Source organism: Callorhinus ursinus, unplaced genomic scaffold, assembly GCF_003265705.2.
Source record: "Callorhinus ursinus isolate GAN/ISIS: 27379988/994484 unplaced genomic scaffold, GSC_fseal_2.0 scaffold13, whole genome shotgun sequence".
NCBI classification, from domain to species: Eukaryota; Metazoa; Chordata; class Mammalia; order Carnivora; family Otariidae; genus Callorhinus; species Callorhinus ursinus.
Window position 1 is genome coordinate 30451405 of NW_027397075.1, and position 17543 is coordinate 30468947.

The following is a 17543-nucleotide window of genomic DNA, read 5'->3' on the forward strand; positions in this document are numbered from 1 at the left end:
CACACACACACACACACACACACACACACACACACACACACACACACCTGCTTTCCTGAGCTCCTGCCCAGCATGAGAAAAGCATTGTTATGACACCAATTTGAATTAATTCTAGCCAAGTGAAAAGATACTTGCTATTTTGGTTGTCATTTGTTATTTTTGTAAACTAACAATTTAGGCATCCTAGGTCCTAGGCTAGTCCCACTTACTTGTCTTCCTTTTCCTCTAGCACCCCAGGACCTTCCTTTTTCTCTAGCACCCGGAAACCACTGAGCTTGCCAGAATACATCTCTCCAGGAAAGAATAGATTGCATAGTCAGGAACACTACTATTTCACTGTTGACAAAATGAGGATTATTTTCTGCTCTATGAAGGAAAAGAGGGGCTTGCTTTTGGAATACTTTAGACAGAGAAATGGAAATTTAGGACACCATTTTTATTGTAGCATTGGTGTTTACTGCTGTGATGTGAGATAAGATGAATTACAGTTAAACATTAGTTAGAGGTCATATTATTCCAGTCCATGAAAACATTTTGGGAACTGTTTTTAGGTAATGCTAATCATCTATAGAATGAAATTCATTATGAAATAGTAGTAGTGAAGATATCATAATTTGTACATTTGTAATAAAAAATGATACTGTTGATAGAATAAATCACTATGTAACTTTTAAACTTGGGTATTACATGCTTGCTTTAGGTGGCATGTCAAATAAAACCTTTTTGAAAAAAGTATTGGATAATACTTAATTTAAAAAAATCTAATGTCCTGCTTTCTTTCTTATATTCAGGACAGGGTTGTTTACTCCAGACATGGCATTTGAAGCAATAGTCAAAAAGCAAATCGTAAAGCTGAAAGGACCTTCCTTGAAGAGTGTAGATCTGGTCATACAAGAATTAATCAACACTGTCAAGAAATGTACCAAAAAAGTAAGTTTGAATTATTTAACTTTCTAACAATTAACTTTTTGGTTTACCCATCTTTCCTACCCTGCTACATGCCTCTCTTTCCCTGACCCCTCACTTTGTTGTAAAAGGTAGTATGTTTGCCCTAGGGGAAGGATTGTGAAAAGTATTGAGTGGGAGTTGCTTTCATGGTAGATGGGCAGGGATACTGTCTTCTATCACCCAGTGCCAAATAGAGTTGCTTAAACCAGAAAGAGTATATTTTAGTCAGCTGTTTTTTCCTTATTTTCTTAAGCAGATAAATATCACTTTAGAACAATTAGGCGAATGCCCTCAACTAATTTTTCTTATGGTGTATGGATGGGGTAATTGTCGGGGGAGGGAATCATTGACATTGTGTATATCAGTAAAAAAAATTTGAAATGTTCTAAATTTTAAATGAGTTCCATTTGAACCTGGACATTTTGGGAAGCAGCAGTTAGTGTAGTAATAAAGACGCCGGGCTCTGAGGTCCAGTTACCTAGATTCAAATCCTGGCTCTGCTACTTACTTTCTGTGTGACCTTGAGTATCATACTTAGTCCCTTATAGTTTTTTAAATTTCTTTGTAAAAAGAAGATGATAATAATAACAATACTACCTCCATGAGAATTAAGCATGATGATGCCTCAAACCCATGGGGCACTTAACACATTGATTAACCGTAGCAAGTGCTCAGGAACTGGTTGCTAGTCTATAAAGGGCCATTTTAGTAGCACCCAGTACTCTCTACTTTGTGGTATTTGTTGAATCTATGAAATAGAGTAGTGGGGGAGAGATTTCCCCTGTGGGGGACTCCTCACTGAGGAACATAGAGGAATTGTGCTGGATTCCATCCATTCTATGGGGGCATGAAAGGGATACCCTGTGTTGGAAACTGTAAGAAGGGAGTTAGTGGTGATATTTAGGGTAGGGCAGGCCTAACCCCATGGCATTCAACGCTGGTACTTATTTCTTGAAAGTATAGATTGTTCTGGTTTTGTAGGTTTTGTTACCCTTCCCTTTCTGTATGGTTACTCTGAGTAACCTCCCTGAAGAACCAGTGGGAAGAGAGACAGATAATGTAGATGAATATGAATTTGGTTTCCAGTTACCTGGCAGAAAAATTCAGATGAAGAAAGATGTAAGTAGTGAAAGAGGAGAGCCAGCTAAATCTCTAGATGCCAATGCTAAAAGAAAAGGAGATAAGAGGGGAATAGCTTGGGGCCCAGAAGTGGCCCTGGAGCTTCAGACTTTTTCTCTAGACCTCTTATTATTCTTCTACCTTGTTCCTTAATGTCCTAGTTTCTTTCCTCCCAAATGAGAAAAGCCGTAAGAGTTAAGGGACTGAGGAAATGGAAGAGGATGCACGTGGAGTAGAAAAAAACCGCAATCTCTACACCAGCTCTCCATTTGAACACTCGAAGCCCATCAATAATACTTCACATTCCTATTTGTCCTTGCCTGTACCTCAGTGTGTGGTCACTCTTTCCACCTGTATAGTTAAAGCTCTCCTCATGGGCCACCTTGGAAGTGATGCTGAATTAGCTGTTGTTGCCTTCTCTGTTAGCCACATGGTCACCACCCTCAGCACATAGATGTTTCCAGCCAAAAGCTTCCCTTGAGATTGCCCATGTGCTTCTGTTCCCACCAGGAAAGCTATCTTTTTCCCAAGAGCCCATTGTGTTGTCCTTGTCCTCAAGCCTATTTAGCCAGTTGTATTTCTTATTTTAATCATGTTGAAATGAAGAGCAAATGAACTGATCAAACACAGAAAAGACTTTGAGTTTTGTTTCCATAAACACAGCTTTGGAAAGACTTGATAAACATTAGCTATAAAAGCTTTTCTGTTGACGAGGTGTAGGCAGGACAATGCCGAAAGAAGGTGGGGAGAGTTATAAAAATCTAGATGGGCTCTGCATTCAGATTATTTTACAAGTGTCTTCAGGTTCTCCCTCTGCTTTAAAGAAAGCCAAAGTAGAAATCATAGATGAAGGATGTGGTTTATGTAAGACAGAAGACGCATAACTCCAATCAGCAGATCCATATGCAGAGAACAGGCCTTGGCCTTACATCAGAAGATTGTCACATGTGTGTACATTTATGTTTTAAGTTATATAGACTGTTTATGGTATGTATGAATCATTTTTTTTTTTATCATTTCCCATTGTATTCAACTTGCAGGAAAACCAACAGTCAGTCCTGATGACATGGGAAGAGACAGCTTGTTCCTGGACACTTTTTGGCTTCTATTCTTTTGCTGTCCACCCTTTGAACCTCCCTTTCCGTTATGCTCTCTGGATCAATGGTAGTTGTATATTTGTACTGTCTTCTAAAAACACTGTATATATTGTCTTAACTAAAACCTCGCTTTCTCCCTGAGATTATTGCTTACGCTGCATCTCTCTTATTGGCTCAAACCCAAAGAATCTAAGGACCTGCATCAGGCTTGACATCTGCCCACTTCTCCTTCTGTGGCTTCCAAACATTATGCCTTCAACATCCTGTAAAATTCTTCAGTAAAGGCCCCAGTGGTACCAGCTCTGTTTTTCCCTTCTATTCACTGTCACCATCACATCCTAGTCACTCCCTTGAATTTGTCAGGATATTTGGAACCTCACTTACATTTTTCCTCTTCATCCTAAATTCACCTTCAACGTGGATGATTTCAGTAGAGATCCATGTAGAGATCGTGTCCAGCATCTAGTAGCTACTGTTCTTTGAGATCTTTGACTCCAGTGTCTCTCCATTCATTCCACACTGGTATGATACTGCCATGACCTCTTGTGGTCTTTATCATCATTGACAAATGTTCTACCAGGATACCCTTCAGAAATTTTTTTTCTTTAAATTTTTTATTGTTATGTTAATCACCATACATTACATCATTAGTTTTTGATGTAGTGTTCCATGATTCATTGTTTGTATATAACACCCAGTGTTCCACGCAGAACGTGCCCTCTTTAAAACCCATCACCAGGCTAACCCATCCCCCCACCTCCTCCCCTCTAGAACTCTCAGTTTGTTTTTCAGAGTCCATCGTCTCTCATGGTTCATCTCCCCCTCCGATTCCCCCCCCTTCATTCTTCCCCTCCTGCTATCATCTTTTTTTTTTCTTAACATATATTGCATTATTTGTTTCAGAGGTACAGATCTGTGATTCAACGGTCTTGCACAATTCACAGCACTCACCGTAGCACATACCCTCCCCAATGTCTATCACCCTCCCACCCCACTCCCACTCCAGCAACCCTCAGTTTGTTTCCTGAGGTTAAGGATTCCTCATAACAGTGAGGTCATATGATACATGTCTTTCTCTGATTGACTTATTTCACTCAGCATAACACCCTCCAGTTCCATCCACATCGTTGCAAATGGCAAGATCTCATTCCTTGTGATGGCTGCATAATATTCCATTGTATATATATACCACTTCTTCATTATTCATTCATCTGTCGATGGACATCTTAGCCCTTTCCACAGTTTGGCTATTGTGGACATCGCTGCTATAAACATCGGGGTGCACGTACCCCTTCGGATCCCTACATTTGCATCTTTGGGGTAAATACCCAGTAGTGCAATTGCTGGGTCATAGGGTAGCTCTATTTTCAACTTTTTGAGGAACCTCCATACTGTTTTCCAGAGTAGTTGCACCAGCTTGCATTCCCACCAACTGTAGGAGGGTTCCCCTTTCTCCACATCCTGCCAACATCTGTGGTTTCCCGACTTGTTAATTTTAGCCATTCTGACTGGTGTGAGGTGGTATCTCATTGAGGTTTTGATTTGGATTTCCCTGATGCCGAGCGATGTTGAGCACTTTTTCATGTGTCCGTTGGCCATTTGGATGTCTTCTTTGGAAAAATGTCTGTTCATGTCTTCTGCCCATTTCTTGATGGGATTATTTGTTCTTTGGGTGTTGAGTTTGATAAGTTCTTTATAGATTTTGGATACTAGCCCTTTATCTGATACGTCATTTGCAAATATCTTCTCCCATTCTGTCGGTTGTCTTTTGGTGTTGTTGACTGTTTCCTTTGCTGTGCAAAAGCTTTTTATCTTGATGAGGTCCCAATAGTTCATTTTTGCCCTTGCTTCCCTTGCGTTTGGCGATGTTTCTAGGAAGAAGTTGCTGCGGCTGAGGTCGAAGAGGTTGCTGCCTGTGTTCTCCTTTAGGATTTTGATGGACTCCTGTCTCACATTTAGGTCTTTCAACCATTTGGAGTCTATTTTTGTGTGTGGTGTAAGGAAATGGTCCAGTTTCATTCTTCTGCATGTGGCTGTCCAATTTTCCCAGCACCATCTGTTGAAGAGACTGTCTTTTTTCCATTGGACATTCTTTCCTGCTTTGTCGAAGATTAGTTGACCGTAGAGTTGAGGGTCCATTTCTGGGCCCTCTATTCTGTTCCATTGATCTATGTGTCTGTTTTTGTGCCAGTACCATACTGTCCTGATGATGACAGCTTTGTAATAGAGCTGGAAGTCCGGAATTGTGATGCCACCAGCTTTGCTTTTCTTTTTCAAAGTTCCTCTGGCTATTCGGGGTCTTTCCTGGTTCCATACAAATTTTAGGATTATTTGTTCCAGCTCTGTGAAAAATGTCAATGGTATTTTGATAGGGATTGCATTGAATGTGTATATTGCTCTAGGTAGCATTAACATCTTCACAATATTTGTTCTCCCAATCCATGAGCATGGAACGTTTTTCCATTTCTTTGTGTCTTCCTCAATTTCTTTCATGAGTATTTTATAGTTTTCTGAGTACAGATCCTTTGCCTCTTTGGTTAGATTTATTCCTAGGTACCTTATGGTTTTGGGTGCAATTGTAAATGGGATTGACTCCTTAATTTCTCTCTCTTCTGTCTGGTTGTTGGTGTATAGGAATGCCACTGATTTCTGTGCATTGATTTTGTATCCTGCCACTTTACTGAAATCCTGTATGAGTTCTAGCAGTTTTGGGGTGGAGTCTTTTGGGTTTTACACATAAAGTATCATATCATCTGCAAAAGTGAGAGTTTGACTTCTTCTTTGCCGATTTGGATGCCTTTGATTTCTTTTTGTTGTCTGATTGCTGTGGCTAGGACTTCTAATACTATGTTGAATAGCAGTGGTGATAGTGGACATCCCTGCCGCGTTCCTGACCTTAGGGGGAAACCTCTCAGTTTTTCCCCATTGAGAATGATATTCGCTATAGGTTTTTCATAGATGGCTTTTATGATATTGAGTATGTAACCTCTATCCCTATACTCTGAAGAGTTTTGATCAAGAAAGGATGCTGAACTTTGTCAAATGCTTTTTCTGCATCTATTGAGAGGATCATATGATTCTTGTTCTTTCTTTTGTTAATGTATTGTATCATGTTGATTGATTTGCGGATGTTGAACCAACCTTGCAGCCCAGGGATAAATCCCCCTTGGTCGTGGTGAATAATGCTTTTAATGTACTGTTGGATCCTACTGGCTAGTATTTTGGTGAGAATTTTTGCATCCATGTTCATCAAGAATATTGGTCTGTAATTCTCCTTTTTGATGGGGTCTTTGTGTGGTTCTGGGGTCAAGGTAATGGTGGCCTCATAAAACGAGTTTGGAAGTTTTCCTTCCATTTCTAATCTTTGGAACAGTTTCAGGAGAATAGGTATTAATTCTTCTTTAAATGTTTGGTAGAATTCCCCTGGGAAGCCAGCTGGCCCTGGGCTCTTGTTTGTTGGGAGATTTTTGATGACTGCTTCAATTTCCTTAGTGGTTATAGGTCTGTTCAGGTTTTCTGTTTCTCCCTGGTTCAATTTTAGTAGTTGATACAGCTCTAGGAATGCATCCATTTCTTCCAGGTTATCTAATTTGCTGGCATAGAGTTGCTCATAATATGTTCTTATAATTGTATTTCTTTGGTGTTGGTTGTGATCGCTCCTCTTTCATTCATGATTTTGTTGATTTGGGTCATTTCTCTTTTCTTTTTGATAAGTCTGGCCAGGGGTTTATCAATCTTGTTAATTCTTTCAAAGAACCAGCTCTAAGTTTCGTTGATCTGTTCTACTGTTCTTTTGGTTTCTATTTCATTGATTTCTGTTCTGATCTTTATGATTTCTCTTCTCCTGCTGGGTTTAGGCTTTATTTGCTGTTTTTTCTCCAGCTCCTTTAGGTGTAGGGTTAGGTTCTATATTTGAGACCTTTCTTGTTTCTTGAGAAAGGCTTGGATTGCTATATACTTTTCTCTCAGGACTGCCTTTGCTGTATCCCAAAGATTTTGAACAGTTGTGTTTTCATTTTCATTGGTTTCCATGAATTTTTTTAATTCTTCTTTAATTTCCTGGTTGACCCATTCATTGTTTAGTAGGATGCTCTTTAGCCTCCCTGTATTTGAGTTCTTTCTGACTTCCCTCTTGTGATTGAGTTCTAGTTTCAAAGCATTGTGGTGTGAAAATATGCAAGGAATAATCCCAATCTCTTGGTACTGGTTGAGACCTGATTTGTGACCTAGGATGTGATCTATTCTGGAGAATGTTCCATGGGCACTAGAGAAGAATGTGTATTCCGTTGCTTTGGGATGGAATGTTCTGAATATGTCTGTGAAGTCCATTTGGTCCAGTGTGTCCTTTAAAGTCTTTATTTCCTTGTTGATCTTTTGCTTTGATGATCTGTCCATTTCAGTAAGGGGGATGTTCAAGTTCCCCACTATTATTGTATTGTTGTCAATGTGTTTCTTTGATTTTGTTATTAATTTCCTTATAAAATTGGCTGCTCCCATGTTAGGGGCATAGATATTTACAATGTTAGATCTTCTTGTTGGATAGACCCTTTAAGTAGGATATAGTGTCCTTCTTCATCTCTTATTACAGTCTTTGTTTTAAAATCTAATTTGTCTGATATAAGGATTGCCACCCCAGCTTTCTTTTGGTGTCCATTAGCATGGTAAATGGTTTTCCACCTCCTCACTTTCAGTGTGGGGGTGTCTTTGGGTCTAAAATGAGTCTCTTGCAGACAGCATATTGATGGGTCTTGTTTTTTAATCCAATCTGATAGCCTGTGTCTTTTGATTGGGGCATTGAGCCCATTTACATTCAGGGTAACTATTGAAAGGTATGAATTTAGTGCCATTGTATTGCCTGTAAGGTGACTGTGACTGTATATTGTCTGTGTTCCTTTCTGATCTATGCTGCTTTTAGGCTCTCTCTTTGCTTAGAGGACCCCTTTCAATATTTCTTGTAGGGTGGTTTCGTGTTTGTAAATTCCTTTAGTTTTTGTTTGTCCTGGAAGCCTTTTATCTCTCCTTCTATTTTCAATGACAGCCTATCTGGATATAGTATTCTTGGCTGCATATTTTTCTCATTCAGTGCTCTGAAGATATCATGCCACTCCTTTCTGGCCTGCCAGGTCTCTGTGGATAGGTCTGTTGCCAATCTAATGCTTCTACCATTATAGGTTACACATCTCTTCTCCCGAGCTGCTTTCAGGATTTTCTCTTTGTCTCTGAGACTCCTAAGCTTTACTATTAGATGTTGGGGTGTTGACCTATTTTTATTGATTTTGAGAGGTGTTCTCTGTTCCTCCTGGATTTTGATGCCTGTTTCCTTCCCCACATTAGGGAAGTTCTCTGCTGTAATTTGCTCCAATATACCTTCTGCCCCTCTCTCTCTTTCTTCTTCTTCTGGGATCCCAATTACTCTAATGTTGTTTCGTCTTATCATATCGCTTATCTCTCGAATTCTGCCCTCGTGATCCAGTACTTGTTTATCTCTCTTTTTCTCAGCTTCTTTATTTTCCATCATTTGGTCTTCTATATCGCTGATTCTCTCTTCTGCCTCATTTATCCTAGCAGTTAGTGCCCCAATTTTTGATTGAACCTCATTAATAGACTTTTTGATTTCAACTTGGTTAGATTTTAGTTCTTTTATTTCTCCAGAAAGGTTTTCTCTAATAACTTCCATGCTTTTTTGAAGCCCAGCTAGTATCTTTAAAATCATCATTCTGAACTCTAGGTCCGACATCGTACTAATGTCCGTATTGAGTAGGTCCCTGGCAGACGGTACTACCTCTTGTTCTTTTCGTTGAGGTGTTTTTTCCATCTTGTCATTTTGTCCAGAGGAGAATAGATGAATGAGAGAACAAAATGCTAACAGGGTAACAACGTCCCCAGAAAATATACTCTAAACAAATCAGAAAAGACCTGAAACCAGGGGAAAAGAAAGCGAAAGAAAGAAAAAAGAGAAAAAAAGAAAAAGAAAAACTATAGATAAAAACAAACAAAAACAGAACAAAAGAAAAAAAACCAGAATATGATCAAATATGATCAGGCTGGTGCATAGATCAGTGCCACACACTAGATTTTCGGTGCATTTTGGTCTGTTAGAAGAAAGTGCCTCCCAAAATTTTTAAGAAAGAAAGACTTATATATGTACAAAATAAGGGTTGATATGATAAAGGGATGGAATATGACTGGAAAGACGATAATTATAAAAAATTGTATAAAAGGAATTGATTAGATAAGTTGTTTGAAAAAAGAAAGAAGAGGATTTAAAAAAAAAAAAGAAAGAAAAAAGGGGGAGAGAATGCGATCAGGCAGGAGACTAGAACAAAGCCATACACTAGAGATTTAGGGTATATTTTGATCTATTAGAAGGAACTGTATCTCAAAATTTTAAAGAGAGAACAACTTAAATATATATGCCAAAAATAAGGGTAACTACTATGAAGGGATAGAATATGACTCTAAAAATGAAAAATAAAATTTTTTTTTAAAAAGGGATTGATAAGATATTGGCTGAGAAGGGGAAAAAGAAAAATTCAAAAAAAAATAAAGACAGTTAAAAAAATTAAGTTTGAAAGACTAGTGAATCATGGTAAAAAAGCCATGAATTCTATGTGCAGTATTCCCCTAGCGCTGGAGTTCTTCCGTTCTCATTGATTGGTAAACTTTGTCTTGGCTGGCTGTTCTTGCTGATCTTCTGGGGGAGGGGCCTGTTGCCATGGTTCCCAGATGTCTTTGCTGGAGGCGGAATTGCCCCGCCCTTGTCCCTGCGAGCTAAATAATCTGCTCGGGTTTGCTCTCTGGATCTTTTGTTCCCTGTAAACTTTCCGTACAGCTTTGCGGGATGCGAGTGAAAATGGCGGCCTCCCAATCTCTGCCCCAGAGGAGCCGAGACCTCAGGGCCCCGCTCCTCAGTGCGCTCCCAGAGAAAAGCAGTCAATCACTCTCGTCTCCCTGGACTCCAGCCACACTGTGCCCACCCGGCCTGTGACTGAGCGTTTCTATCTCTGGCACCTGACCCCGTGTGGTGTCTCCAAACCCAGCAGATCCCTGCGGTGCGCTCCCGCGCTGCTCCTCCCAGGGGAGGAAGGGGAGTCTCCCCGGATCTGTCTCTTGTTGGTTCCCTGCTGGAGGAGCAGTGGCCCGACTGGGCCGTGAATCACAGTTTATGGCAACCCTGAGCTGAGAGCCCGCGCCTCGGCTCCGTCTCTGCAGCTGGCTTCCCTGCTCTGATACCTGGGAGCTCTGCCGCACTCAGGCACCCCTGGTCTTTCTGTGACCCCGAGGGTCCTGAGACTACACTGTCCCAGCAAGGGTTCCACCCCCAGCTTAGCCACTGGAGCGACGTCCCTCAGCGGAGCTGACTTCTAAAAGTTCCAATTTGTGCTCTGGGGCTCTATCACTTGCCAGAAGCGGCGGACGGAGGCCCCCACCATCTATTCTCCTGAATATCGCCTCGGATTCACTTCTCCGCAGGTCCTACCTTCCAGAAAGCGATCGCTTTTCTGTTCAGAGAGTTGTTGCTATTCTTTTCTTTGATCTCCTGTTGAGTTCGTAGGTTTTCAGAATGGTTTGATCCCTATTCAGCTGAATTCCTGAGACCAGATGAAATCCAGTTCTCCTACTCCTCTGCCATCTTGCTCTGCCCCCCTTCAGAAATTGAAACTGTATATCTAAGGTTTTCAGAATGCTGATCACCCCTGTAACTTCTTTAGGTTTTAAATTAGAAAATCAGGAAAAAAGCTTAGAGGAGGATTGAAATTTAGTATCCAGTTTACTGCTGATAAATTTAGATTGGAAAGTGTGTCTGGGACTTGCTCCTCAAGTGGGAGCCTCCTGCTACTTCCCCTTCCAACAGTAAACCTTAAAGCCAACAGTGGTGGAGAGAGTTAGATGTGCACCCATAAGAAATACAGAGTATTTTGCCTTACATCAGCGGGAATGTAAACCAGTAAAAGAGAGCCACATGTGAGCAGTAACTTAATGTGCCCACCCTACCCAACAAAGAGCTCAGGACTGATGCATGTCAGGTTCTCACCATGTTACTAGTCAACATGTCTTCCCCCCCCCCGCCCCTTTTTCTGTGAGCTGGAGAAAAGAATATAAATTTCCTCCATAGGACTTCCCCAAGAGGGCAGAAGTGTTGATGAGAGTTCCTACTTTGTCAGTGAGGTGTGAAGGGTGCTGTGGAGGAGAAAGTGAGGGAAATTCCTTACCTATGCTTAATACTCTGTCACAAGCTCTTACCCTTCCAGTTCTCTCTCTTTTGCTCTCCCTATAACTACTCTCTGCTTAACAATTTCATTCTTATTTTAAGTAATGATTTCTCAGAGAAAATAGGGGCCATAAATGAGAACAATAATTTTCCAATCTTACTGATATCCCCAACCCTGCTCCTCCTTCCCTTTGTCCCTGTTGAGGTGGTTTCCCTGACTGGGGCTGGGCTCCTATATGTACTCTTACCGTCTTAAGGAACTTATTCTTTAGATTCTTCTATTTTTAAATTGTCACTTTGTCCATCACATTAAAAAAAAATCTCTCCTAACTTAAAAGCAGTAGCAACAATAACAAAAACCTATCTACTACCTTATTCTTCTCCTTTTCTTCATGTGAAACCTTTTTGGGAGAAACGTAGTTTACACTTGCTGTCTTTATTTTCTTATCTCCAGTTAACTCGTAACTCTCTGAAATGTGGCTTCCATGCCACTACTCTATTGAGTAATTATGATACAGGTCGACCAGAGACCTGATTGCCCAATGTAATGTGTACTCATTCCTGATGCTGTAGACCACTTTCTTTTTGAAGCTGACACCCCCTCTCATGGCTTCTCTTCCATCTTTCTCATGATCCCTCCTCTGTCTCCTTTAAGAGTTTATCTACCTTTCCTGCCTCTGAACACCAGAGTCACACAGAGCTTGCTCCTGGTTTCTTCTCTTCCTTATTGTCCTTTCTCCCTGCCAGATCATATTTGCCATAGCTGAGCTACAGCTTAAAAGGTTGTTGGTTCCCAAATCCATAGCTCCAGCTCAAGCCTCTTTACTAAAATGGTCTACTCCACAGTCTACTGCCATTTCTCTCTCCTAACTTATGGCCCTGAACAGTTTTTTTGTTTTTGTTTTTTAACTAAACTACTCCAGCGGCCTCCTAACTGATCTTTCTACCTCCAGTCTAGCCACCATCAAATTCATCCTCCCCACGGCTGTCAAAGTGGCCCTTCTAAAATATGGACATGTATTTTGCCTGTTCCCTCAAAATTGTGCAATGGCTTCTTGTATCTTGAGAATAAGGTACAAATCATTTACAGTTGCTTTTAGTTTCACATGTGATCCCTGAATATACTTCTTTAGCTCCATCTATTGTCACTTTGTGCTTTTTTCAGCCATTCCAAGTGATTTGCGCCATCCTCGTGGAATTTTCATGCCTTTACCATTCACACACGTGATTCTCTTTGTTTCGAATGTCTCCTTCTCCTCTGGTCTTCACCTGCCCTTTCATTTTTTATGATCCAGCTCAATCATCATCATTTACCTAAGAAATCTTCCTAGAGGGCCTCTGTGAGTCCTCTCCTAATCTCTCTCCTTACTCCCTTTTCAGTGCTTTAGTTGGCACCCTGTGTTTACTTCTATCACAGCATTTATGGTCCTACATTGTGGTTTGTTTGTAATTTATTTATTTAGCTGGATGTCTCCTCTTGTTGATTGTAAGCTCCTTTAAAAAAAAAAAAGCTGTGTCTTTTATCTTTTTATTCTTGGCATCTAATGTAATGACTAACCCTACAGCAGAGGCATTCTATAAATACTTTTTAACAATTTAGATATTCTAAAGTTACCCTGATGCTAAAGAAATCTGTACTTGGTTTTAAAAGAATATTTTGGTCATTCCTTTTAAAATAATAAAATTTGATCAGGTTTTCTTTAATTTTCCTTATTTCTCATTTTGTTCTTGACTTTTGCCCTCATTATGTCTACCTCCAAGTTCTTTTACTTTAAAACTGGTCTAATTAAAATCTTTTGCAAAGCAAAATAATCTTAATTAAAGTTGATTATACCAGGACTTTATTACTTGACCCCTTTTGCACATGAGCCATAGATAACGCGATTATGTAATTTATCATCCAAAGTAGGACTCTTTTGAGATTGAAAGTGGGAGCTATTCATAAATTCACGGGAATAGTAGAAGGAAAGTGAGACTGCCCCAGGCAATCTGAAGGGCATAGTTACCCTAGCTGTATTGTGAATATATATATACATATGCACGTATATTCTTAAAACAGTATTTTCATTTACAATATTTCTCATGTTGAGTGTCTTATGTGTAAAATATTTAATTTTTTCCCCTTAAGCCACATAAATAAACCTCAGTGAAAAACATGGGATTTATGTTTGTTCAAGTAACAAAACACAAAGCTAGACTTCTAAGCTGGGGGAATGCAATCTTCTCGGATATTTTCTCACTGTTGTGTCTGGGGCACTGGGGGACAAGACAAGAACATTAGAGCTTTATGAGCTGTTTGGCTTCACTCCAGGGAAATGTCAATTTCAGAATTTTTCTGATGGGCATCGGCTCTCAGCTGCTTTTCTTTACCCCCAGTTCTCCAGTGTACCGTTGCAGGGTCCTGAGGTTCTTTCAGGAAGCACTGAGAGGAACATCTTGTTTTTTAAACCACAGTTTAGCAACTGTGCCATTTATTGGCCTCTTGGGAAACCACATTCTTGGATTGCCATCATACCAATTAATTGATTTTTTTTTTTTACCCTGCTCAGAAAAAGGAAAAAAAAAAGCTTTGCAAGGAAATAGAAAAGATTCCTTAGTTGGCTGTTAGAAATACAAGGAAAATTTTTCATTAAAAAGTGCTGTTAGAAGAAATGCTGAATTCTGTGGCATGTTAAGTGAGTAAATATCTTGCTCTGAGTACACATACTATTCAAGTGACTCTAAAGTCCTTAGCTTGGCTTTTAAGGTCCTACATGATTTTATTCCTTCTCATCTCTAGGCTCTTCCCACTTTCCCCTTGGTCCATTCCAGCGACACTGGTCTCCTTGTTTCTTCAACAGGTCAAGGAGAGAAGATGGCAGGGCCTTTGTCCTTCTCATTCTCAATGTTGGAAATGCCCTGCCTCAAGGTATTTGTGTGGATCACATCCTTGCTTCTTTTCAAGTCTTTCCTCAAATGCCACCTAATCAGAGTCTTTCTATGACTTCTCTGTCTACAGTTATATATGCCGCCTTTCAAACACACATACACACACACATACACATACACACACACATCACTCTTCATCTACTTACCAAACTTTGTCTTTCTTTGTGGCACATATGACCACATGAATTACACTATGTATGTCTTTTGTTTTTCTTATTGGACAATAAAGGGACTTGGAGAATATAAGCTCCACGGGAGTAAGGACTTGATTTGTTCAACACTGTATTCACAACCCTAAAACAGCCAGATTTTCAATGGTAATTATTGTATGAGTACTTGAAAGGATAAATGAATCATGTTTCATTGATGTGGCAGGTGATGATCAGTTTGACTGAAGTAGCCACTTGATTACCTTCCATGAAAGTCTGTAGGAGAATAGCTGCAAAGCATCCTGCTCAAGTAGGGCTTTCATTTAGGTCTGGATAGATCTGCTGTGGTTTCTACTCTATACAAAAAGACTCACATTTCCCCTCCTCTAACAGCTAGCTGTCCAGTCTAACAAACTGTGCTGTGTTTTGCATATAGATGCCTTACATAACTCAGGTTTCAAATCAGGCTGATTATTAAAGTTTGAACCTTTCATCGGGTATTATAGGGAATTCAGGTCTGGGACTTGGCTTTTAAGGGATAGGAATTTCGCCTTTTTGTTACTGTTACTTGTTTTTAACCCTGACCCCCACTTTTTTTATTGAGCTATAATTGATATATAACATATTAGTTCCAGATGTATCACATAATGATTCAATATTTGCATATACTGTGAAATGATCACAACGGGCCTAGTTAGCATCCATCACCACACACAGTTACAAGAATGTTTTCTTGTGATGAGAACTTTAAAGATCAACTCTCAGCAACTTTCAAATATATAGTACAGTATTATTAACTATGGTCACCATGCTGTACATAGGTTACACCCCCAGGACTTATTTTATAACTCTTTAAGTTTGTACCTTTTGACGCCTTTCACCCATCTCACCAAGGTGCAACCACCAATCTGTTCTCAGTGTCTGAGCTCCCTTGTTGTTACTGCTTCTTAGTTTCCAGAAGATTCTCTAAGTGTGATTATGCAGATTTGTCTTTCTCTGCCTGACGTTTCTCACTTAGCCTCTGCCCTCGAGGTCCATCCATATTGTCACCAATGATGGAATTTCCTTCTTTTTAATGGCTGAATAATATTCCAGAATTTTCACCTTTTCATCTCATAATTCACTAAAGAATTTATGGTCTTTATAATTAATTCTTAATTTGTAATTTGCGCCGGCCTCCACTTTTCCCTTTACATTCTGTTTTGATTTTTCTTTTTAAACCGCTCATTAATATGTCTACCAGAGATAAGCTTGGAAAGAAAGGAAATGAAAATCTGATTATTATCTTCAGGTGTTGTTTTGAGACAGTGTCAACCCTACCGCTGACCTCCTATTTGGGTGGGCTCTGAATTACTTAGTGAGGCTGTCTCTTCTGACTACCTTTCAGCTTTATTTCACCCAAGGTTGGAATTTTATTTTTATTCCTTAACATTTGCCAGCTGACACTAGAGTTCCCATTTCTCTGCTTAGAAGAAATGTTATGGTGAGAACCTACCAACATACCATACATGTTCTTCCATCATATACTCTACCATTTGTAGAACATATTCAGGGTGTAGAGATTTGGGATTTGCCTGCTTGGAGAAGGAGGGCTAACATATTCTCTCTCCCTGACCACTTACCCAAGGCTGCCTCAATGGCCCTGGCTCCCTTCCCCTTCTACCATCTTCAGTTAGGTCTTCTGAGACTTCCCATACCACTCCTAAAATACAGAACACTCAATAAAAAATTTTCCCATTTACCCTTGTGCAATTTCTTGACCTTTTTATATTAGAATTGTTTCTCATCTTTGATTACCTTTGTAAATGTGAATATTGTTTTTCCCTTTTTTCATAATAAATGTGATTATTTCATAATAATAAATAAATATTTTCTCATTTCCTGAATGAATCCAGCGTTATGCTGTACATAAATAAAGGATTACTAGGATTTGTGGGCAGGTTTTAATTCACAGAAATGGAATAAAATTATTGTATGCTTTAATGAGCAGTAAAATCATTATTCCTCCTCAGTTTGTAATGAGTGGCCAACATTGGGAAGTTTATGGCTTTTGGATCAAAGCAGAGCCCATACCTTTAGGTTAGCCAAACCAATCAACTCAAGTCATGTGCATAAAAAAATTTTGTTCTGGTCTCTGGTTTATTTTCTCGATTTATGTTTGGTATGGAACTATGAACAGATGGTACCTAATAACCTGAGTCTTTGCTTAAGGCAGTGAACTAGTTACTCTTGAAGGTGTGGAAATCTTGCCTCATCTTGTGTTTGTTCCAAGAGAAACCTAATAGCATGGCTCTCATGATCTGATTAATCAATAGTTAGTAACTTTTATAAGTGTATAATTTTTGTTTTATTGGCTAGAAAAGGCCATTCAAGTGTTATTTTTTCCCCCTAGGGAAAAATGTGGTCCATGCTTAAAAGTAAATTTTTATATTGAGGTGCCACCAAAATATTAAAATATTGGCTTTTATTAAAACATTTTTTGTATTAAAAAATATCTGATACTACTTTTGCTCAGACCATAATTAAAAGTTTTTCTTGGAATTATATATTTAAGTTTTTGCTTCCTAACATCATATATATTGCATTCTTTCTACATTGAATATTCCTTATTACTTAAGCGTATTTAGTGTAATTTTAACAATAAGCTCTTTAGAAGTAATTTGTCATTTGGTCGATGTCCAGCTCTGTCTGGAAGCCTCACTATCATGATTTCAGCATCAAATCTTCTGAGGCCTTCTCAGAGCAGGTTTGGCCATTTATTTTTTTGCATTTTCCCTTGATTTTTATAAAATATTTCTCTCTGGTATGACAATTTATCCGTATAGTCAACCTGCCACTCAAGACTGTTTTTTTTTAAGATTTTATTTATTTATTTGACAGAGAGAGAGAACAAGAGAGTCTGCTTCTCCCTCTCCCTCTGCCTGCCCCTGGCTCTCTTATGGTTTGTTTCCCTGGCAGGCAGAGGGAGAGGGAGAAGCAGACTGTCTGGTGAGCAGGGAGCCCGACACAGGGCTGGATCCCAGGTCCCTGGGATCACGACCTGAGCCCAAGGCAGCCGCTTTAACTGACTGAGCCACCCAGGTGCCCCAC

General features: G+C 39.6%; 1 protein-coding gene across 8 annotated transcripts in view; it reads left to right on the forward strand.

Annotated features, from left to right (window-relative positions):
- DNM3 (dynamin 3) overlaps positions 1 to 17543 on the forward strand; it is a 569456-nt gene that overhangs the window by 214544 nt on the left and 337369 nt on the right. For all 8 annotated transcript variants that reach the window (XM_025878034.2, XM_073900029.1, XM_073900023.1 and 5 more), the window contains one exon: positions 792 to 930. In XM_025878034.2, coding sequence (XP_025733819.1) covers positions 792 to 930 — 139 coding nt within the window. The remainder of the gene's footprint in view (positions 1 to 791; positions 931 to 17543) is intronic.